Genomic DNA, 23,353 nt, shown 5'->3' with positions numbered 1-23,353 from the left:
AAACAAATTAGCACGAAATGTTCCGCAAAGCAAGAAGGAATTGTTCACACGGCACGGAGGAAAATGGTGCATATCACGTGATGCGGTAACAAACACGAAATGCAGGGAGAAGCGGCGCCTACAGTGAGGCACCATTTGCAGACGAGCCGGTCTGCTCTCCAGCTGACCCCATAAAATGAGCAGCGCTCAACAAATGGATGATGTAAATCTCCCTTTCGATTATGGCTTGCAGCAGGATTTAGGCACACTGGCTCAATTAAGACAAGCAAGAGCTGTTCGTGTTGGAGAGGAGAGAAACACTGCAGACAAAGCAGCTAAAAAACTAAATATAAACTGTTGAGAACACGTCCTATTTTTAAAGAGGTCATAAACATTTTCAGGCCTTTGTCAAGTTTGTTTGTCTGCTCATTTCTCAACTTCATACACTTCTTCACTTGCCTTCCTGAAAAGCGTGAAAATAGAACAGAGGAGAATTACGCCTTTATCATCTTAAGAGGTGTTTTTTTGTACCTGCAAATCACATCTATATTTAGAGAGCGAGGTGTGTGCCAGAGGCTTTAATGCACAAGTTCAAAAACCCCACGTCTCCTTGTTCTATTGCAGTATTTTCATGACTGTGTGTCTTTTTTTTTTTTTTTTTTATAAACGTTTGAACTTTTATTTTTAGGTGCAGATTTGTTTTAAATTGCCGTCAGACTTCATGCCAGTACGACTCTGCGGGGGGATATTTTGCCTGTTCAGCCATTCTGAATTAGACGACTGCAGAGACTTCAGAGGACACGAGATTCAAAGTGAGGACGCACTCCTTCATGTAATATAGATGTGTTTTTTTATTAGAAATAAGTCACATTCATTTTGTGCTGTGAAAACTGTACATTTACAGGAGGTAAAACAGAACATAAAAAACAAAGTCGAGACAAGAAAATACAAATGGGTGTTCAGTACATGTAACTCGAGGTATGAATCGGGCTGAGGTGGGGACAGAGGAATTGGAAGGGACAAGGGGAATTGGCTGGTAGTACATAATACTGAGTTACTGACAAGGTTATCAAAAACACACCTTTACAGAAGACATGAGGTTCAATTACCCACCGCTACACAGCGGAGAGTAAAAACAAATATCCTGAAGCACAGTTTTTAGATATTCATAGGCTATCATTCATTCTATATAATGTTTGCTTTATAGAAGTACAATAATCTACCTGTCACAGAGAGCTCCAAATATGGAGTCATGTGCTAACAGATCTCTAGTGAATAAATTCCTTGAATTACTAATACAGATTTGTCATACAATATTCTCATAAAGCATCTATATGAGGAAGATGGTATAAAAGTTTTTGAAACATTGGTAAGAAAAAATTCTGCCTAAATCATATTATCAGTCTTGCTTGAGCATCAAGCGCCCATCATATTGCACTATTTCACACTGATGGCTGAAAACACAAATGTGTTGAAGTCTCGAGGACCTGACGCTGAACTGGAAGCCGCCAGGAGCCTCTGCTTGCTCCAAGAGTCCTGCAAGGCTGAGAAACAAAAGGGCGATGATGAAAGGTCTCGCGCTGACCCCTCGGATCCTCATGTACGACATGGAAGAGCCTGCATCTTGTGCCAGCTGAGAGAGAGGGGGGTGGAAAAAACCAAACATTCCTCCACCTCCTCACTAACCATCCAGCGTTGTTTTTTTTTTTCCCCAGAGTGCACTGCTCTTTCCTGTGTGAGAGTCTGTGTTCGTCCCGGTGCTGGTGTTTTGGTATCGAAGCAGAATGCTGGAGAAACCAGGAAACAATGTAGCTAACCTGCACCTCCATCACCACTCAGTGTGTTTGTCCCGATGCAGTCCGTATGGGCTCACAACACATTACTGATGCATTGAATCATTTTTTTTTCTTCTGGAGCCTACTGTTCTAGTTCACAGTTTTAAAGTGATAAAACTTGTGCCTGACACTCGTTAGAGGGACGAAAAAAATTAAAATATCGGCTGTTAACTCAATAATGACGATAACACTGACAATAATCATCGGAATAATAATAATCATAATCATAACCATGGTGATAACAAGAGTAAGAAGCACTGTCAGCGTGATTAAGCCTAAGTTCTCAGCACAGAGTCTCATTTTAGGCTTTTGAGCAGTTCCAAGTGAGAAGCAGCGCAAAACAAACACAGAAAAAAAAATAAAATAACCCACGGCACGATAAAAAATTGTGTGCGCCCATCTGTCAAAGTGTTGGACTCCAAGCATGAAACTGGTCCCTTCTGCTCTCTCGCCTCGTCCTAGTTTGGAAGGTAACTTTGGCTGAAAGAGGAGCAGCCAAGAGTTCCGGTTGTTCCTCCCAAGAAGCAGGGAGGACGCACCGCGTTATATTATTTTATTCTTTCTCCAAAGTTAAGTGAAGGAAATAAAGAAGCACAGTCGACTGCATCCTCTGAACCCAGGCTCGAGGGGGTTCAGGAAACTCCCAGTGAAGCGTTAATGGAACCACAGCCAGTCCTGGTCCATGGAACCCGCCGCTTGCTGCACTAACACCCTTGACCTTCAGAGCACTCTGACACGAGATGCTTTTAAAGTCCACACAGAGAAGCTACATTAAAACATCCCATCACCACCACCACCTCTACATCTCCTTCTCTCCCTTCCTTCTTGCTCTGGCTGAGGGTTTGAAGACATTGATTCTGGGACCAACTTTCTTACTTTCTTGGTTTCCTCTAATCTATCCATACAGGATACCGTTCCCAAACCAAAAAAGGCGAACAAGGTGAAATCAGGTGGCTTCGCGAGCCCCCCTCCTCCCCCTCAGACCTCTGTCTGCAGGTCGATGATGTCCTGTCCCACCAGAGGGATGGTGGTGCCGGCCTTCTCCCACTCCACAGAGTGCAGCTCCAGGGGCGAGGCAGCTAGGGGCTCCAGGTCTTTGCGGACCCACGCGGGGGGTGACTGTGGGATCCCCCGGACTCCCTCCCATGGCCTCTCCATGGTACCCTGCTGTTTGTCCTGTTGAGGTTAGAAAGAGGAGCCGCTTTAGAACTGGTGTCACTCATCGGCCCTGAGCAATTCTTTTAATCAAAATGAAATGGGCTTCATTACATCAGAGGTGATTTTTCTAACAATGAAAGTCATATTGTCATTTGGGGACATTATTCCTCAGTGAGGCGTGAAGTGTACTATCTGATGGTGTGTCTCGTATAGGCAGTAAAATTTGAGACTGTGAGGTTGTATATAAACACTCACACTGTGGTTCGTTTTGTCACTTCCTCCTGAAGACACACTCCATCTCACAGACTGTAAGAAGGAAGGAAGAGAATACATCCTTAATTCAAATGACCTCAACCATAGTTCAATACACAGTCACTGGTTGTTTTAAAGGGTCATTTTGACATATGTTCACATCAGAACCGCCTCTGGTCTGCTTGCAGGTTTAAACCTTTATCTGTTTTGTTCCGCATTTCCTGAACATTAATGTCTATGGAAATGGATGATGAGTGTAACATCATTATGCGTTACCTTGCTGTCGGAGGCGGGCGACTCTCTGTCTTTCTCAGCATGATGGAGCTTCCTGTTGAGGTCCTGGAACATGTTCTGGTGGCGTTTCTTTGTGTGCATGATTTTCTAGAGAGGAAAAAACAATACTTTCTTTCAAAACGTATGCTTACAATAGTACATTTGATATCCACTGCACTGAATTTATATTGTTTTCAGCAGCATCCAAACAATATTCACCTCAAAGTCCAACTCAGCATAGCGGGATTTCTGTCTCTGCAAAGAAAAAGATAGATGAAGGTTTAGTTTCAGATACAGATTTACAGAAGGATGCACAACTATTCCGCAAGGGAGCACACTACTTGTACTTCTTCTCTTACCTCCAAGGAGCTCATTGACAGTGTAGAGATGGTCTCACTCTTGGACATCATGGAGTTCATGGATTCGAAGGTGTTCTCCAGGCTGCTGTGGGTGATGTGAGACTCGCTCGACATGTTGTGGATGTTCTGGATGGGCGAGTCCCTCTCCGAATACGACACGCTGACCTGGTCTGGGGGGATCGACTTCATTCCGAAGGCAGCCTGGGGCTCGGCGAAGGGCCCGCTGAGGTGCATCAGCCTGGCCTGGGGGAGCTGCTCCACGCTGATGTTGTATTTCGTCATGTCATCTTTGGGCTTGGTCCTCAGGGTGGAGGTGGTGTTGGGCATGAGGACGTAACCGCTGCCGTCGGACATGCTTCCCTCGGCGTGAGCACGGGCGAGATCGGCATCTAGCTGCTGGAAGAGCTCCCCTTCGCAGACGTACACGGGTTTCCCGCAGGAGGGGTCGACCCCTCCGGCCAGGCGGCTCTTCTCTCTCTTCAGGGTGAGGGTGTGGCTGGAGTACTCGGGGACCGCCTGCATGTGGCTCTTGCTGGGGTTGGATGGCAGGGTGTGGAAGCCGGAGCCCATGGGAAGAGGAAGCTGAGGGGGGGGCATCTTCTCTTCAGAGGAGCTCTTCATTCCTTTAAATGAGAAATGGCAGGAGATGGTTAAAAAAAACCCAATACATAACCGCATCTGAAAATTTTGTTCACCGAATATCTTTTTATGTATGGCCGCATGTTTTAAGTGCAAGGCTCGAGGAAACTGAAATGCAAATGGAAAAATGGTTAAGACCAGGAAGGAAAAAAAAGTTGACGTGAAAGGGGCTCACCTTGTCTGCTTGAATCTCCATCCTTTTCGCTATCCGACTGCTGATAAAAGAATAAAAATGTTCTATCAGTGCTTAATATATGCACATATTCATTTAGGGCTAAAATGCAAGAGGCACTCAAGACATTAAAAAGGCAATAAGCCAAGAAATTTACCATATGCTGGGAGTGGCCATTGTGGTGGGAACTGCCAGAGTCTCCGTTGCCGTCGTCCTTGCGGTCGACCACTCTGCACTTTACAGCCTCCTGGACCTGATTGGTCAAGGTGAAAGGATTCAGGCAAATGCATTTAAACCACCGCTGATGTAACATGTAAAATCTAAGAAAACAAGTCGCCCCGCAATTCCCATTTCCCTTAGAATTTCTTTTCCTCACCTCTCTACGCAGGATGCAGTGCACCATGACGATGATGAAACCCTCCAGAGAGTCGAAGACGGCGAAGAGGATCTGGAAGAGGGCGGAGCGGCGGTCGGTGATGGCCAGGACGGCGGACATCCAGGTGAGGGCCAGGAGGGGCAGAACCACGCAAGAGCTCCACAGCGATGCTCTGAAGGTTGGGGGAGGGGAGGGAAAAAAAACGAAGATGAGACTCAACATGCTCACGCAGGCTGCAGTTGGAAGTCTGTTTCTCTGCTCCTGCTGTTTGATTGTGCAGCTTGATATCAAAGCACATCATCAATACACCTGTAACAGCGCTGATGAGGGCGTTAAGCGCAATACTCCGGTGTGCGGAAGAAGATCAATAAGACCTACCCGGCTCTCTCCTTCAGCTTCACATCGGTGATACCGTCCTTGGACACCAGCTTGTTGAAGACCAGAATACCAATGACCATGTTCACCTGTTTGGAAAGTGGAAAAAAAGTGGTTAATGCCTTTCCAAACAGACTACGTACTGGGATGGATTGGGACGTCAAAGTCAGAATACGTACCAAAACAACAGCTGCAGCAGGACCGACAAAGGAGTAGAGGAGTCCGCCCTCAAGAGACAGCCAGCAGCTAGAAAAGAGCAGGAGGAAGAATGTTAATGTTTCAGCTAAAATTAAGAGCTTTTCCAGAATAAAAGCACAGAAAAGAAAAGCATTAGGGCTGAGCCTAAACTTACTAGGTGACAGTGCCATATCCCTTAGCCTTTGTGAAACCCACAGCCACGGCCACAACCAGTGCGGGAAGGCCTGAAAAGATAGGATACGTGCAAAATTTAGAAAAAGCTTCAGAGAAACAGGTGAAAAAAAGGAGAGGAGGGCATAAAGACAGTTCCTCTTACCCCAGCCCAGGCATAAGAAGCGCTTGCGGATGATGCGGTTGCGCAGACGACCAGTGACAGCCATGTAGGACTGCCAAGCTTCTGTCAGCACCCAGCAGAAAGAGGAGAGGAAGAAGAAGTGCAGGAGAGCGGCTACGAGAGTGCACACCACCTGTGGGAGCCCAGAAAGGAAGGGGAAAGATGAGAAATCTGTGTCAGTGGCACCGCCGCTTCCACAATCCCCAAAGCAGCGAGTTTTCGGAGAGGTTTGAGAGAGAGAGGTCGGGATTTGGCTGGGGGAGTGCTTTACCTTGTTGCGAGCCTGAGTCTGTCCGACCAGAATGAGGGCATTGGAGCATATGATGGAGAGGCAGAAGTTGATGAGGATCACGGAGCGCTCGGAGCGGATGTACCTGGAGATTTTTGTGAAGACAGACGATTGAGTTAAAGGGGATGAGCAGGAAGAGGAGAGAGAGAGAGAGAAACCGGAACGTGCAACGTTGCTGGTAGGGTTACTCACTTCCACACGGAGACGTAGATGATGATGAGGAGCAGCAGGGTGAGAGAGGAGACCCCACAGCCAACGATGAGAGTCACGGACGGGAGCAGTGTCTTGTCCATGTCCTGCAGAGGGGAGACAAGACCAAAACATGCCTGATTACAAACACACCCACACACACACATTGATTCAGAGGGTAAACCAGCACAAACACACACATGCACGCACTAGCGAAGCCGCTGGGTGCGCGCTATCTGGAATAGCAGACAGCTCCCTGTAGGCGAACGGTTGAATGGCACAATCAGGCCACGGCTGAGGCAAGGTGACCCCAAGGTGAACATGTCAGAAAGATGGAGCGGCAAACTAAACAAATGGTCAGGGTCACTGCGTTCCTCCATTGAGCTTCAGAGTCAGCAAATGAGGCGAGGAGGATGCTGCACATATATCTCTCTCTCAACTAAGCGAGAAGGGGGGGGTGGGGGGGGGGATGGGTTGTTCAATTCCCAGGGGCAGTTCAGGGTGGTTTGAGCTGCTACAGCAACCTTCTAATCACTCCCCTTCTCAGTGTTTTAGCATCTTCTCGCGGTTTTTGTGCCAACCGGCAGCTCCTCTCGCCCGTCCCCGCAGGAGCGAACAGGTGGGCCATTATCACCTGTGCATTAATCTGCCACCACCTGCCCTTCTGATCTCTGACAGCAGCTTAGCGCCTGCTGCTGCCGGCGGCGGTGACCGTCCCATGTTTCAAACAGCCCTGGCACCAAACCTCTGGCGGAGGGAACAGACGAAGGATCGTCCGCCCGCTGCTCGTTCACCCGGAGCGCCGACGGGTCACTGCCGCACGCACAAATCTCAGCTCCTCGAGGCTTCACAGAGCACCCCGCCGGCCGGCTAACACACCGTCTGTAATCTGTGTCTGTCTCACACCTACACCGAGGTTTCGAGTTAATCTAACACCTCTGATCAGGTTGTCATCACCACAAAGCATGTGAGCCGGAGAGGATGGAGGAGCTCTCATTGACAAATGGTGTGATTATATTTTTTGATAATGTGTTGAAGGCGAAAGAAGCCGAGAAAGGGCTAAGTGGCTCCCGAAGGTGAGTGAGAAAATGTCCTGAAATATAATAAATCTGCAGGTATCAAATTAGCTCCGATAGAGGAGAAGGGAATGGACACCACTTTGGCCTTCATTTGATTTACGATGGCCATAAATCCTTACATTGCGAGCGTATGTGAAGCTTCTAATACCATTGTTGATAGTGCCTCTGAATTTAAAGTACAATCCTGAAGCCTTGGAGGATTGTTCCCCTCCTTCTGAAAATGTGCTACACATAGGGGTTTTTTATATATCAAAGCACAGCTGTTGAAGTCCGGCTTACGGCAGCCAAAGACTAATTTAGTGTGGCAAATCTGTTTCCAGATCTATCCAGCTACATTACAGCCCCCAAAACAGATGGCAGATAGCAGAGCGGTGAGCCGTCTTTTTGCTTCAGTCTTTTTTACAGAGTCTGGGGAAAGGGAAAAATAACAAGGGCGATACAGTATGTTCTGTTCCCTCTCTTCCCAATCGCTATATCTGGGTTGACGCTTGCACCATGGGCCCTCTGAGTGAAATCCAGACAGCCGGTTTGACCTAAATACGAGGCATGTCTTCTGCCTGCCCTTGACCAAATGCATGTTCTTCACTTTGAAAGGTAAATGTGCAGAGAAAAGAATGTTTAACTAAAACAGTTTTTCTTTCTGAATTAATCTCCCCAGTGGTCAAGGGCATCTGCTGTCCTGACTATGTGCCCTGCTCCCGCTGGACCAACATGCCTCCAACACACATGGTGCAGCAGGCCTCCTGAAAAAATTTTTAAAAAATCAGACCACATCGAATGAGAGCTAACACACTGCAGCATCTGGCTGTTTTTCCACATCTCCTCTCTCTCTCTCTCTCTCTGCCTCTCGCTGGTGTTCCTCACACGGCTCTCGCAGGAAGACGTTATTGAAAATGTCCACGGGACACATCAAAGGATGGATGGAGATGGTGAGGAGAGGAGGGGGGTGGGGGGGAGAGAGACCATCAATGCATGACCAGACGTCTGTCTCTCATTGGTCCGCCTCTCTGGCATTTACAGACTCTCGCTGCTGTGGCCGAAGAGGAAAAAGACGAGGAGGAGGAGGGGGAGGAGGAGGAGGAGGAGGAGGGTGGATGTAATCGAGAATTCAGAGATATTGGCAGACGGAATGATTGCCGCAGCTGCCCTTTTTTTCCCCTTTTTCCCTTTCTTTTACTGTCGGAAGGGGGTGTGCGGGCTACAACAAATACGGGAGGCGCTGCTGCTCAGACAAATCAAATCTGGGATGTAAACAACAGGTTGAGGGGCGAAAAATAAGCAGGAAAAAAACAAAACAAAACAAAAAAAACCCCCCAAAACACTGCAGTCCAGTGTCATGGGCTGTTCTGCAACAACTTATGCACCTTTAATTGCACAGGCTGAGCAGACATCTGTTGATTGTTCTTTGTGTGCAGCAGCAGCAGCAGCAGCAGAGATGGACAGGCCATTTCCTCTGTCTTGGGCGGGGGGGCTCTTCACAAGAGAGAGGAGGAGGAGGAGGAGGAAGAGGAGGAGGAGGGGGGCTGCTGTGCTGTGTGTGTTTTTTTCTCCTCAGCATCTCAGTTATCAAAAAATCACACAGGCCGAGTTTGCACTGCAGAAGCCGTTGCCACGGCAACAGGAGAGCGAGCAGCTTCCCAGGCAACACGGTCCACAGAGGGGAAATTACACATTGTCTTTGCGCATTAAAACACAGCGATGCACAAATGACAGATTTGGATAAGCAACGCAGCCAAGTGCGTTTACTGATGATACAAGCAACAAGGCAAAAGCCAGGTTACACTATCATCATTAAAAAAAAATAGAAAAACAAAAGTCATTCAGAGTCATGAATTATAATGAATATAACGCGGGATCAATATCTTTTAATTGCATAAGCGATTTCCCATTCACTGCCCTAATATTTATTCAGTCAATTATGCAGCTGGTTGCGCGTTGGCAAGCTCGACGCGCCAATACGCATCGATAATGCTTTCATAAAAACAAACAAACAAACAAAAACCTCGATGTAATTCCTGCACATCAACATGTTGCTCGCTTATTTCCTCCTCAATTAAGAAGAAGAGGAAGAGGAAGAAAATTAAAAAAAAATATCTAAGCTGCAATCCTCCGATCACCTGTACGGAGACAAAGAGCTGCTGGCGGGCAGCGCTACAGCAAGAAAAAAAAAAAAAAAAAAAAAAACACCGCTAGAAAACAACAAGTAACCATCCGTCCACACTGCACCGCATTCACTTCACGCACCAAACGCTTAAGATGAATGCACGACTTTAAAAAAAACAAACAAACATGAGGAAACACTGCGAGGAGACAGAAGACTTACCGTGTCGGAGTTGACGTGCGCTAAAATGGCGAAGGTGGAGAGGCTGTCACACACGCATTTGGTTCTGAATGAATGAACGGGGACCGCTCTGCAGCTCCGAGCAGACCAAGACCCGAGCAGAGAGGAACTGCACAAGGAAGGAGAGGAGAGGGAACGGGTTAGGAGAGGAGAGACCAGACCAATCTCTCCCGTGAATGTCTCTTAATGACATTTTTCCCCTCGTGAGAAAAAAAAAAAAAAAAAAAAATCTTTAGGAGTTCAGCTCATGATAAGCCAATCAGGAGTGCGTTTGAAGAGGGAAATGCGCATTGTTTTTTTTTTTTTTTTCATTTTTTGTTCTTACGTTTTTACATAACATTTGAATACTCAAACATTAGTCTGCTATCCAGTGTGAGTTAATAAATATCATTTTATTCAACCTAAAGTGCACATTAGGAAAGATGGCTTTTAAATTGAAGTGATTAATGGCCACCTGACTGATGATGATAAGCCTTCATGAATGTCATTACAGGCATAATCTGTATCACATCTTCTCCTCAGCAGACATGAGATTATTGGCAGCGCTTGCCAAATGTGCACAAAGGAGACAAAGGACAGCGTGTTCCCTCTTTTGACAAAAGAAAGAGCGGAGTGTGAAAACAATCCCAACGATTCCTCTGAAACACTCTGACTGATTATCTGTTTGTATGGATGCAAGCTGAAACAAACTAGTGAAGTGTACGTTCAAAAATCTTTTTGTGCCAAGTCTGATCCCACAAAAAAAGGATAAATTACATTACGGGGAGTAAAATCAATGATGAGTGCTTCATTGAGCCTATCTTTCAAATGAGATGCACTCCACTGACTCTACAAGATGTTTGTGTGTGTGAGCAGCATCGGCAGCAGAAGCCAGAGAGCACAGAGGAAGAGGAAGAGGAAGAGGAAGAGGAAGAGGAAGAGGCTGAGGCGGCCTCAGGCTCTGTGTGACTGACTGGTGGATACAGAGGAGCATCATAGCCAGCAGGTCCAGCCTGGTGCGCACACAGTGTCGCGGGCAAAGTCAACATTTGCTTCATGCAGATGGGTTTGGATGTGATGAGAAGTGAGACAGATAAAGCATGTGCGGCCCCTCGAGTTTTTTTGTTGCAGAGCGCTCGTATCTTCATCCTAATGGATCGCTTCCTGTGATCAGACACACGCAGCTCTCCGTCTGACCCCAAACATCAGCCAGAGCATCCTCGTCTGCCGTTTCCACTGTCTGCGTCCTCCCATTAATCACATCCGCTGTCAGAAATGAATCTAATTTGACTCGAGGCACATCGGCCTCCCTTTTCCAAAGCACAACAGCTAATTACATTCCCTCCCTGTTGCGGCGTACGGATGCTGGTGCGTTTTTACCGCTTATCTGTCCCTCCACAAGTGTACAATTCTATCTAAATGCAAATGGTCCACCCTGTGTATTGTTCAGGAGGGCAGAGTGGCCCCGGCTTTCATAAGTCACTCAAATGCATCTAAGCATCTTTAAAAAACTAAAAAAAACAAACTCCCATGTGCCTTATAGCCATTAACCTCGACTGACTTATGAACGTGACCGAGATGGAGAGCTGACATACAATGAATTCATCCACTGGTGCATTTAATGAGGTTTGAAGTGCTGCCCGTGTGTCCCTCCCCTCCTCAGGACGTGCTTCACTGAAGTGAAGTACACTGGACTGTTCGATCGAAGAGAAGTGTCACTCAGCTCGAACCAGTGAGAATCACTGAGGTTGTCATTTCCTAATTCTCAGTGCAGAAACTATGTCAGACGGCTGAGTGAGGCCCGCTGCTGCGGGGCCAGGAGACATTATTGCTCCGTCGCTGGTGAGCGCAGGTCTGGAGTGTCTGAGTGTTCAGTGACAGATGCGTGACTGGAAGGACCGAAGCGAGGAGATAAACAACAACAACAAGGATGGAGAGTGGATGCCAGTGATGGTTAGACGCACGTCAGAGGAGAAAAACAACTGTGGTCAACACTTACGTTTCGCTCTCGTCCCACGAGAGGCATGTCTCATTGAGGGTGTCCTGCAAGAGAGAGGCAGATGGATCAGTGACTGTGAGGAATCTCTACGGGAAAAAAAAGGGAAACGTGTGGGCCGGGGATAAACGTGTGAGATGCAACAGCTTGCTCTCGAGGCACATGCCCACATTTCTCTCCAACCTCCTCCGTAAAACACACACGAGACTAAAAACGGCTTCTTATCAGCTGCAGAGACTAATTACTGATCTCTCATCAGCGCCGACCGGCCGCTCGGCGCGGCTGTGATCTTTGCCGGGTTTTCAACCGACAGGAGTTGAAGTAAAAGTCACAGTGTCACAGCAAATGTTACCAAAATGTCAGGCTCCGTGCACTGCGATGAGCAAACACCCAGAGGGGGGTTGATTTTTTTTTTTCTTTTTCGCAAGGCTCCATTAGATTGGGTAACTGCCAGGGACTTACATTGTGGAGGTGGGGGAACTCGATCTCAACGGGGGTCGAGAGGAAATTTGGGGTGGGCTTGACGATCACGGTCACCACCTTGGAGTTGATGAGGGTGGTGTTACTGCGGGGAAAGAGAAAATTGACACAGTCAATAAAAACATGTAAGAGACAATCAGAGTAAAGAAGCGGTGGATCTTTCGGTGAGGGGGGCCATCTTGTGGCGGAATTATGCATTGCACAGAGGGCCAGGCAGAGAAATTGCATTACCTGTGGAAGGACAGAATAGATGCAAGGTTTTTGTAGAGGACGATTCCAGTCACAATGGCATCGTTTCCATCTGGAAAGAACAAAACGCCTGCTTAGACTCACATTCACAAGGCTGCACGTTGTTCGGTCTGGAACATGGTGTTTATTTGCTCTTACCAGCCTGCTCAATGGACAGAGCGTCCCGGGACACTGAGATCTTCTCCTCAGAGTTCCTGACCCAGTCCAGCATGCCCCTCCAGCCCTTCACGGGGAAGGTGAAGTTGGAGCTTGTAGTCGTCGGGCGCTTGTGGATGCTCAGCACTGAGAGGGAGAGAGAGTTTTTTTTTTAACTTCCACACGAACGCCGAGGACATTTTGGTGTTGTGTGTGTGTGTGTGTGTTAGCCGGACTTGTGATATCCACTCTGTCCTGTGAGAATGTCACTCTCGCTGAGCCGAAGCGCTCACGCAGGTCACAGTGAGAGTGATTCAGTGTGTGCGAAAATTACAGTTATTCTTACAGTCCGTGACAAATTGATCATACGTGGTGTGTGCCAAATACACTTGGAGGCTGCACATGTGGTATGGTAAAGCAGGACAGTCTGTCAAAGTGATGCATTCTGCTGCCTCTTATATGGACTGAGATTGAGATTGATGCACTCTCTGTGCTGGGGAAAGGACAAATCATCCTGGCAGCTGGTGGGGGTGGGGGGGAATTAGGGCTCACCTAAATTCTCGGTGACTTCGTAAATGTCCTGGAAGCCGCTCATTTTCATCCCGAGCATGCTCACAAAGTCCTCAACAAGGCGGAGGAACTCCTTGATGTTAGCACCCATCTGGATTAAAGACAAAAGAGGAGGAAGAGGAAAAGGAGGAAGGGTCAGACGGAGGGAATGTGATGGAAAAAGGACATGCAATCAAGGCAACACAATGAGTGTAAGTGAGCACTTAGGGGAGGCTGCTATGACATGCCCATATCTAGACTTCCTACCCACATGTCAGTCCGGCTTGTGCTCATTCTTCCAGAGCGCTCACCAGAGGAGAGGAAAAAAATTACACTTTCTTGCTGCTATGCAACCCCAGAACTTCCTTGAGGCCATAAATGGGCAGGCTGTTGATTCATACTCTGAGTTTTTTTTTCTTCTTTTTCTCTTTTTTTTTTTTTCTCCTCGTCCTCCCGCTCAGTGGAAGGGAGGGCTGCCTGACTACTTGCGTGTCTCTGACGCAGAACTGCAGTGATGTGGGCGCAAGGTGTGTGCTTGTATGCGATGTGCTGTCTGTGTCCTCTTACAACTGCTATCGGGTACGTAGGATGGCATGGAGGCTCACAGATTGCAAAGTGGGCGTAGAGTGATTCTCCTCTCTCTCGCTCTCTCTATCTCTATCTCTCCCTCGCTGTCACCTTGACGTGTTCGCTTTCTCTCGTCGCAGTGGCCTTGGTAAGTGACAGTCGAGTTTTCAAACATGTTGTTTGGTCCCCGCTAGTGGAGGGGCTTTTTCCGTTTGGCTAACTTTCCTACGCGTGCCAGAACTCGTTCAAAAAAAGTGCATCAACAAGTGGCCAAACTTGCCAAAGTCCTTATCCTTGTAAACAAATCTAATGAAATGAGGGAGAGCAAGATGAATAATTGATGTCTAGACATTCAATTTAAGGATTTTGAGTCAATTTAGCCCTCGGTGACACACTCTTATATCGTTGGTGTGACTAAAAGGCCAGTGCTAATCAGTGCTAATTTCCACATTTTTCACACTAACCCCTCATACACACCCTGGCAGCTCTCCCCGAACCTGTCCTGCACACACTCATCCCATCTCAAGAGCGTTAGCATAAAGGACCTATTTTCTTCTCTCACACACACACACACCCTCTTATCACTTACCAGCTGTGCCTCTTCCCATTTGTCACGATGTTCCTCCTTTAGTAAGTTGCTGATGGTCTGGACGTAGTTCTGTGGATCATCAAATGAAGGCAGAGGTGTGAGTAGATACAAAATCCAGCTCTATTTTTGGTCAGCTTTTATTTTTGAATATGTACTTGTGTTTTCTTACCTCTGTGTCAGCGTTGCTCAATTTCTGGTTGCTGGTTCCCTTGTACAGCTCAGTGGTGTTCTTCAGGATTTCCATGACGGCCAAGAGATCGCCGCTGTACTTGGCCCCTTCATCAGAGGAGAATCTCAGCCGCGAAATCACCTCGGCGACCCCGTCCACGCTCTGCCCCATCTGCGCTTTGGAAACGTAGTCCCTCGACTGCAGAGGAAGAGTCGAGAGGTTAATCTCAATCTCTGACATTCTCCGGTTTGACTCCACCGCAGGGAAATTAGCAATATGAGGACACAACAGATGAGGGTTTTAATTAAGGGTTCAGGGCTCACCAGCTTCCGAATGTTCTCATAGTTCTCTGAGACACACTTGATGTGAGTGGGGCTCTCCCAGGATGCGAGGCCTACGGCGTCCAGGGTGCACCGGCGCAGAATCAGACCTGTTAATGAGAGGCGGTGGAGACCGGTCGTTAGCATGAAAAGGTTTAATGTCGAAGGAAAACGAAGCACGTCTCTGTCCTCGCTGTCACTGTACCTGAGGCATCGGCGGGGCAGGCGATGGCGGCCATGTCTCCAGCAGGGGTTTTCTTCCAGACAACATCTCCAGTGTTCTCCTCAGGGCAGATCTCATGGGGCTCTGTGAAGTTGGAGTAGAATTATGAGTGCCCTCCCTCCTTATTAAATTGAGTTGTTGTGATGCAACCTTTATCCATTAAAGAGTCACTAACCAGGGCATCTCTTCTCATTGCAGCGCTTCTGCTCTCCCTTATCACCGGGGCATGGCTCTCCACCAAAGAAAGGCCCTTCACACACTCTCTGCCTCTGCTGGATGCCTCCACCGCAAGTCTTGCTGCAGCTGCCCCAAGCGCTCCATGCGTGCCAACGTCCATCAACTAAAGACACAGAACATTGCACACCATGAACTCTGGACTTGATTAAGTTAGTAAATATGATATCATTTCACGGGTACGCAGTTTCTATTTTTTACCGGGACAATCTTTCAGGAAGCAGTTGACTGTCTCTTGCCAGCCGCCATGGCACTCAGAGCCGCCGTAGGATGGACCGTTGCACTCCCGTGTTCTCTGCATGGTGCCGTTGGAGCAAGAGGCGGAGCACGCACTCCAGGCAGACCACTCATTCCAGGATCCGTCCACTGGAGGGAGGCAGAGGAGCAGATATCAGGAGAGAGTTACAGGGAGCGCAGGCACCTCAAGAAGCAGGGCACACTCACATGAAATACTTCGTTATCTTTTCCTTCAACCGTTTGTGCCTCTTGTGTATACTTGACTCTGTACTTGACCATTTGATAACAGAAAAGGTGAATTATGTGATCTGAGAGACTCATCTGTTTTGTCCAAGTGGTAAGCAATGCTGTTCTAAAAAACCCATAAAAGGGCATTTTTAATGATAGAGACATAAATGAGAAGGAAAAATGGTTGGCCTCAGGAAAGCACCTTAGCCTGGAAATGATTAAAAACTTAAAAAAGAAACAAAATCCATAATTACTGCAATTAAATGTCGCCGTGTAAGATTGTTTAATAGAATTGTGAAGAAGTGCTAAAAAAGCCAGACTGGCCAAAATAAGAAAAATCCATCATGTTAAGTGGGCTGTTAAGATGACTCAATTTTGTGTGCCTTTTAATCTCAAATGAAATGTGTAATCATCTCTCCATAATGACCACACCTAACAGCTTCTGTTTCAGACACTGACAGCAAATTCAGCTGAGGCCCGTCGAGACATCTGCTGATGGCGACGCGCATTTGCAACAAGGGAACACGAGAAAATCGCTGCGATTTCAATGCTAAACGCCAAACCTGGTGCGGGGAAAAAAAAGAGAACACACACTAACTGTACAAACTGTATCTGTGACTTCAAACTGAGTGAAAACCCTCCTGCACACGAGTAGGTGGCAGAGTAGGGAAGAACTTCTGATATATTGAGTGACCATGAGTGCAGTCTGAGTCACCGGCAGTTATTATACAGCCACTGACTAATCCCTACACAGGCTTTTATTCTGTGGATGCGTCAGATGTAATGACAACCTGCCGCTGCAGTTGCTGTCTGCGATGGTCCTGATGGCGATACGTGGTTTAATTAGCTTCTCGTGTATGAATCAGTTAACTGGAGGGGAAAGTATGTGAAGTAAAAGAACAAATAAGCGCTTGGATCTTTTCACGGTAATTCTGGATTGAAGGCATTATTTCTCACCTGGGCAGACGGCGATGTTGCAGAACTTGGTTTGTCTTGTGGGGCCGCGGCAAGGCTCTCCTCCATTCTTGGGCAGCTTGCAGGTGCGGGTACGGTCACGATAACCCCGACCGCAAGTGGATGAGCACAGGCTCCAGGGGGTCCACTCATCCCAAGCGCCATCCACTACACATGGGCAACACAAAGGGGGAAAGTGAACAATTAGTACACAGACTCTCCACTAGGTGGCCTAAATCTCGAGACAACCCGGATTTAGTTGATACTGAACTGCAGCCTCTTTTCCACAAGTCTCAGGGAGTGAAAGCTACAAACTGCCTCTAACTTCTGCTCTTGATCTACTTTCTCTTTTGTGGCTGCTGTGGTACAAAGGGAAATCATTAAGGGATAATAGCTGTTACCTCCTGTCTGCACTTCAAAAAGCCTCCGCTCCCACACTTTTTCTAGATCACACTCTTTTTTTCCCTTGCCGCCACCTGTCGCGCTCACATGAGAGAGAGGGAGCAAGGCACTCACCAGGGCAGACCACGGTGTTGTTGCAGGGCCGGTTCTCACGCAGGGGGCCGGTGCACTGGGTGGTGAAGGAGGAAGTGGCGCAGACGCGGGTACGGCTCTGCCAGCCCTCTCCACAGGTGACTGAGCAGGAGCTCCAGGAAGACCACTCATCTGATTTAACATCTACTGTGCAGAAACACGAGACAGATGGTCAGCACACCAGGAGCTCAACGAGTGGAAAAAGTTCCGACAGACCAACTTAAAGTTCTGCGACTGGATGCAGATACTTTCCAGACCTTCCTATCTCACCTGTTTGGGTTGCAACAGCTCCTAGGTTAGTATTATCAGCGTTGTCTCTCTTCAAACCGACGATGGCTCGCAGACCCTGGCTCCTGTTGCGCTCTTTGCCTGAGAAGATTTGAAAATTGCACGATTATAGCATTGAAAATGGAGCCACCTGCAGCTGAGTGCTCCCAGCTAAATTACTAAATGACAAGTGGGCTTACCAATGCAGGCCTGAGGGTTGCAGGCGCGCCCCTCTTCGACTGTTCCCTCGCACACGCCATCCTCGGGCTGGCAGCCTCGGCTACGCACCTGGACTCCGCCACCGCACTCCTGGCTGCATACTGACCAGCGGCCCCATCCAGCCCAGCCTTCTGCAGGAGGAGATGAGTAGAGGAGAGGTTTAGAGCAAGGTCTGAAATTGATGTTGCAAGCTGGAAGTTTTAGCACTCCAGTTAGAACTAAATACAAAAGAAGTGTACAAAAGCATGCGTCAATGCAGACCCAATGCTTTATAGCTACAGTTCTCCCTGCACACACTTCATATATAAGAACCGGATGTGAGTAATGTTTGTTTTATGTGCAAAGAATGAGCAAGGACGAGTCTTTGTGAGCAGAACCGAGCACTCACGCTGATGGGTGAGCCATTTTTTAAATGGCGATGGTTTACTTTAACCACTTGGTGTGAAAGCCGTGTGTTTGAGGCCGACAGGCGCGTTGCCATGACGACCACAAGCGCAGCGCTTCGATTTCCGCTGCCGGCTGACTGCGAGGTCTTTGTGCTCATTTTCTATCCCCCTCCCAGACGAACACAACAAACATGCCCTCTATCTCCCTTCCCTAAAACCCAGACCCGTTGCCAAGCATTAAGCCGAACATGCCTGCCTGAGACGAAAGGGAAAGCAGGTGATGTGTGTGTGGTTCTGGCAGTGCCGGCAACCTCTGATTGACTTTTCATTACTTTGTGGCAGCGGAGTGCACATCCTCTGCCTGCTCTACAGACATGGATCATTACCCTCAGCGGCTCCTAAGACACAAACACTGAGTGATTGCAAGGCTGAAGAGCTGCAGGTGTCCTAGAGAACCTGACCCCCTTCAGTCTTGCCCGGTCGATATTGCAAAACAACACAACAAACATGGACAACATCGTGCTTTCAGGCAGGACATATACGTAACTTGAGGTAACAGTTTTTCCGACTTTCTTGTCACATTACAAACTTACTGATGATTTCAGCATCGCGTCCGTTGTCTCTGGGCACAGGAAGGCATTTCTCGACGTAGACACCGCCCCTGTAGCAGCTTCCTGGCTTCCTCTTTGGGGCCTCCCAGCACTGGCAGGGTGTGTTCATGATGCCACAGGGATAGTCATGGGTGCTACTGGACAGGCACTTCTCCAGCCACTGGCACAGCATCTGGCAGGCGGGCATACTCGGGTTCCTCTTCCCCACGACCAAGAACTCAGCCTTGAACTCACTGACGTCCTGCTCCTCCATGATCTCCAGACCATTTCTTGGCGCCACCTTGCGGATCTGCAGGAACTGCTTGCTGGACTCCAGGTAGGTGACAGTGGTTGATGCGTCGCACAGTCGGACCACCTCGTCGAAGCTCTCCATGCCCAGATAGGTGCGGGAGGTCTCGATGAAGGAGTCAAACTGGAAGGTCCTGATCTGGCGGGGGACGCAGGAGTCGGTTGGCTTGGTGATCTTCATGTAGACGGTGTAGCGGCGAGGATCGGGGTTCTGCAGGGTCCAGGAGCACGGTGTGGAGGGCAGGGTGGTCGTAGAGGTGAACACTCCAAAGAAGCGACTCTGTTCCAGGGTGGCACAGGTGGCGGAGGCCGGGCCGGAGGGAGTGCAGGAAGTCAAACCGAAGAAGAGCAGCACGAGGGCCACACAGGGGCCGGTGAGAGCTGACCACATCATTGGGCCGGCTTGGATAGAGGATGGTCTTATTCTTGTTTCTGTGATAGCTGGTTTGACCAGGCTGTTTCTTTGACTTCTTTGTTGCAAGTTACTGCACTTCTGGTCAGAACTTTTGACTTCTCGATGACACCTCTCTGAAGTATTGTTGGATTTGCAGGTTTTAGTGCATCAGACACTTTATCATGTCCGTATCAGCGAGGGAGCTGCGCAGAAACAGGGAACGAATAAGAGGAAAAAAATCTGTCAGTATGCTTCAACATCTGAATAATCAGAACAAATCATCAGTTATGAGTATGCAGGATAAAAGCTTTCTCCCTGATGAAATGCATTTTTTTTCACAATATTCATGAGATGCATTTTAATGGGACCCATTGTCGAACTGATATTTATGCATCAGGCATTCGCGTCTGATCAGTATCATAGTGTTTTGGGGCAGATTCGCTGATCTAAAATGCCCAATTCTTCAGGACATAATTGCTCTCGCACTGCAATTACAGTCCTTCACAGCAGGCTGGTATCTCCAAGCGCTTGCTCTTTCCTCCCACACACTGAACTGAACCGTGAATCGTGTGCGTCAGTCTGACGTCTGTAGAATCATTGCCACTGGCAACCACAGACGCTTATTAGATCCGTTATTTGTGAAAAGCACTCCTCCTTTTGAGCGGTAAACTGGAAAAATGGTGTGTCCATGGATAAGTGTGATTGCATACCATGCTGTGGCAACAAATGCTTCCTCCATTACATGCCAGAGCATAAAATGAAACAAAATATGCAGCTAGAGTGAAGAAATGACAGTCACTCTTGCATATCAATGCAAATGCATGCATGGTTAAGAGGGTGCATCATTAATTATGATCTTCATGCTACTCTGCAGAGGAGCAACATGCATTCAAATGAAGTAACGTCTACTTCAGCTGCTTGCAAGATGAGTAACTTCATGCAGACTTCACTTGCAGAAACTCTGCTCCCTGCCACTGAGATATTAACCCTGCCTGGATCGAGGGTATCATTGTCTCTGCACACAACTGGACCGGCTGACATAATTGGAGCCAGTCCTTGCAGCACAGATGACAGGAGGAAACACTGTTGCTCAGCAACATCCTTCACACACACCGAGGGTTATTCTCCTGCCTTCTCATGTCTTCCCACTCACGTCCCTTGTCACTGGCTTTCGTTGGTAGAAAAGATGAGGGAAATCGTCCACTTCTAATGTCAATGTGTACTTTTTTTTTCTGTCAGAAGGGAGCATGCTCGGCAGCAAACGTCTGTATGTTCTATACGTAACTGGGGTTAATCACAAAGAAAGGGCAGTACGGAGAACAATGCAACAAAATTGACGCCCATAGCGGCACTCACTTTGAGAAGCACCTGCACTCTTCAGGCGGGGAACTCATAATTACATTCCTCACATCTCTTTTCATATCTCTACCTCCCTCCAGCCCTGCCTCTCTGTGTGAGCAACACGGCAAAGAACAGCCCCCCCCCCCATCCCCCGTCCCCGTCCCCCGCCTCCCGCCAACCGGAAGCTCCATGAATGGGCATCTGATGAGGCACACAGTGAAAAGAAAGAGGTCCAGCTGTCGTAGGAGAACTCTTTCTCCACTCACCCCCTCCCTCTCTCCCTCTCTCCCTCCCTCCCTCCCTGACCTTTCTGTTCCTCTCTCGCTGTCGTCAACAACATTTTTGCAAAACAGTGGAGCTTATTCATTTTTTTCTTTTTTTTTTGCAAGATCTGGGCGAAAAACAATCAAGAGTTGCAAAATCACCACCAGGCACACGTTGTCTGTCTCTGCCTTCATGCTGGAGTGCACAGCTCTGCAAACAGCCTGTCTCATCACAGACTCAGGTGTATGAGCAGGAAGAAACAAGACTCGATTAAAGCGATAAGAAACACGCAGAGTTTGATGTGATGTTTAAGATGATGATGATGATATTTAAGTAACGTGCAGGACTGCCTAAAGAAGACAGCTGTGACAAGATATGTGGAGACAAACTCTTTCAGACAGACTGAAACTGTGACAATCAAGCCTCTCTGATTCAAGATATGACCCTTTCCCCCCTACATGTTTGCTGTAAGTGTGTGTATCTATGTGTGAATGCAACATATAAAGAAAGACAGCCGGTTGAGCACAATCTTCCCGACCTCATTCCTTTCTTGTTTAGCAGCAAACTTGCGAAAAGCCATTACAGCAGCCTATTACAGCTCATCCTTCATCCTTCAAATTGCTCGCACCTTATTTCTTTTGCCGTGCCCCAGCGCGGCTGCTTGTGCACACGTGTGCAAGAAAAGGATAAGTGGACCGGCTGGCTTGCTTTGTTGGAAAATCCATGTGACAGCAGAAAAACAGAGGGCAGCAAAACTGAACAAATGTCTGCAGAGTGCTGACAGCAACCGACTGCATCATGGGACTAAGTTTTGAGAGAGAGTGTGTGTGTGTGTGTGTGTGTGCTTGGTTGGATTCAGGATTGCATTATGAAGCTGTTTCTTAGATGAACTGGTGAGTGATGTGCTGCTCGAAGAAAAAAAGGTGAAAACAATCAGTCTGGATTCAAGGAGCTGGTTAAATCCCTGCAGCTGTTGCAAAATCACCCTGTCTGACAGCTGACGCAGATGATGTTAAAACTTTATGGATCTGCAATACAATAACTTCTTGTGGCGATAGGAGCCCACCAGAAATTTTTTTTAAAAAAGATCTGTGAAACAACCTGTTGCCACGATCTAACTTTCTGCTGCCACAACAGCGCAACGCTGGAGGCAGATCTGCGAGGAAACAGATGCGTCACGGGAGAGAGACGCGTTTCCAACACAGGCTGAAGCGCATGCAAACTTTGAGTGGAGAGGCTGAGAGAGTTAGAGAGAGTTTCAGCACCACGGACAGAGACAGATCGGACAGAAACAAACAGCAGCAGTCAAACACACGAGACAAAACCCCCGGCGTCCACTCCTCACACCTCCACCTGTCAAAGTATCAAACAACTCTTTACGCACCTCGAAGTCGTTTCCTCGCAGCTCGTCCGGGTGTGCTTCTTCTTCGTCGTCGTCTTCTTCAGAGCCTCTCTGACTCTGACTTCAGACGTCGTCCGGCCAAAAACTTTCGCGGTGTGTGTGAAGCCGCCGAAAGGATGCGCCAGGTCCGAAGCCCGACACCCGGTTCTCACAACGGGTCGTTCCCCAAAATTTCAGTGCAGTCCACTCGCGCAAGCAAAGAAACAAAATATTGCGACTCTAACCAAACTCCAAAGAGTTTACTACCAACTTTAGTTTAGATGCTACGTCCAGAGAAAACTGGCGTATAGCGGAGGTTGCGAATCAGGGTTTTAGTTGCGTTGGAGCTCCAGCAGAGACAGTCCGTGGAAGCAAAACAAGTCAAAAGCAAAGAAAAATCACGCTGCTCTGTCTGCTCTCTCTCTCGGCTCCAGGATTCAAATGTTGGTACTTCTACTCCCGGCTTCGGAGTCTTCTTGCTTGTCGGTCTTTGCACTGCAAGTGGGTTTCCAGTCTCAGTGTAGCTTGTGGCCTGCTCTTGGAGGTATATATCCAACCCCGCCCCCCCCTCTCCTGCTCCAAGTTGGAGTCAGTGCGTGGATGGCGTACTGAAGTGAATGAGACAGCAGAGCAAGACAGGGAGGGGGAGCGTGCGGGGGAGAGAGAGAGAGAGAGAGAGAGAGAGAGAGAGAGAGAGAGAGAGAGAGAGAGAGAGAGAGAGAGAGAGAGAGCGTGTGTGTGCGAAGTGTGAGAGTGTGACTGTGTCAGCGCACACGGAGGAGGGAGGAGGGAGGAGGACTCTGAAGAGAGAGAGGGGAGGGATCCGAGCAGGGGGAGACAGAGACAAACGATTATGCTCGGCAAACTACGCAGATATGAACGCAGAGCCAAAGGTACCGGAAGGAGGATCA

General features: G+C 48.1%; 1 protein-coding gene and 1 long non-coding RNA gene across 6 annotated transcripts; one reads left to right on the top strand and one right to left on the bottom strand.

The window, feature by feature from the left end:
- Positions 1-806: 806 nt before the first annotated feature.
- Positions 807-22,948, bottom strand: LOC119017178 (adhesion G protein-coupled receptor B1-like). Of its 3 annotated transcripts, none has more exons than XM_037093675.1 (32): positions 22,446-22,948; positions 18,757-19,659; positions 17,759-17,908; positions 17,562-17,660; positions 17,274-17,438; positions 16,761-16,925; positions 15,540-15,704; positions 15,280-15,444; positions 15,087-15,188; positions 14,885-14,991; positions 14,562-14,759; positions 14,393-14,461; positions 13,240-13,348; positions 12,691-12,834; positions 12,535-12,604; positions 12,286-12,388; positions 11,827-11,870; positions 9,831-9,957; positions 6,432-6,535; positions 6,222-6,324; positions 5,933-6,083; positions 5,771-5,840; positions 5,598-5,664; positions 5,422-5,507; positions 5,044-5,215; positions 4,825-4,920; positions 4,671-4,710; positions 3,857-4,479; positions 3,717-3,752; positions 3,501-3,605; positions 3,228-3,278; positions 807-2,990 (listed from the first exon to the last, which is right to left on the bottom strand). In XM_037093675.1, exons 2-32 carry the CDS (start codon positions 19,454-19,456, stop codon positions 2,793-2,795), a joined length of 4,584 nt encoding a protein of 1,527 aa, XP_036949570.1. In that variant the 5' UTR covers positions 19,457-19,659; positions 22,446-22,948; the 3' UTR covers positions 807-2,792. The 3 variants fall into 3 exon arrangements, with proteins under 3 accessions (XP_036949570.1, XP_036949571.1, XP_036949572.1); XM_037093676.1 differs by having other exon boundaries at positions 17,274-17,435; XM_037093677.1 differs by lacking the exon at positions 3,228-3,278.
- LOC119017179 lies at positions 13,530-15,465 on the top strand. Of its 3 annotated transcripts, none has more exons than XR_005074358.1 (4): positions 13,530-13,763; positions 14,435-14,489; positions 14,610-14,780; positions 15,303-15,465. It is a non-coding gene; the product is annotated as an uncharacterized LOC119017179 (long non-coding RNA). The 3 variants fall into 3 exon arrangements; XR_005074356.1 differs by having other exon boundaries at positions 13,532-13,815; XR_005074357.1 differs by lacking the exon at positions 13,530-13,763 and adding an exon at positions 13,820-13,951.
- Positions 22,949-23,353: the final 405 nt, after the last annotated feature.

This window comes from Acanthopagrus latus, chromosome 3 (assembly GCF_904848185.1).
Source record: "Acanthopagrus latus isolate v.2019 chromosome 3, fAcaLat1.1, whole genome shotgun sequence".
Taxonomy (NCBI): Eukaryota; Metazoa; Chordata; class Actinopteri; order Spariformes; family Sparidae; genus Acanthopagrus; species Acanthopagrus latus.
This window is presented reverse-complemented; position numbering and strand designations above follow the sequence as displayed.

Bases quoted from the DNA above. Each gene is read 5' to 3' on its own strand.
- LOC119017178 (XM_037093675.1), bottom strand. From the start codon at position 19,456: ATGATGTGGTCAGCTCTCACCGGCCCCTGTGTGGCCCTCGTGCTGCTC. The intron at 17,909-18,756 runs GTAAGTTTGTAA...CTCCTCCTGCAG, and splicing joins ACGCGATGCTGAAATCATCA to AAGGCTGGGCTGGATGGGGC. The intron at 15,445-15,539 runs GTAAAAAATAGA...CTGTGTCTTTAG, and splicing joins CTTCCTGAAAGATTGTCCCG to TTGATGGACGTTGGCACGCA.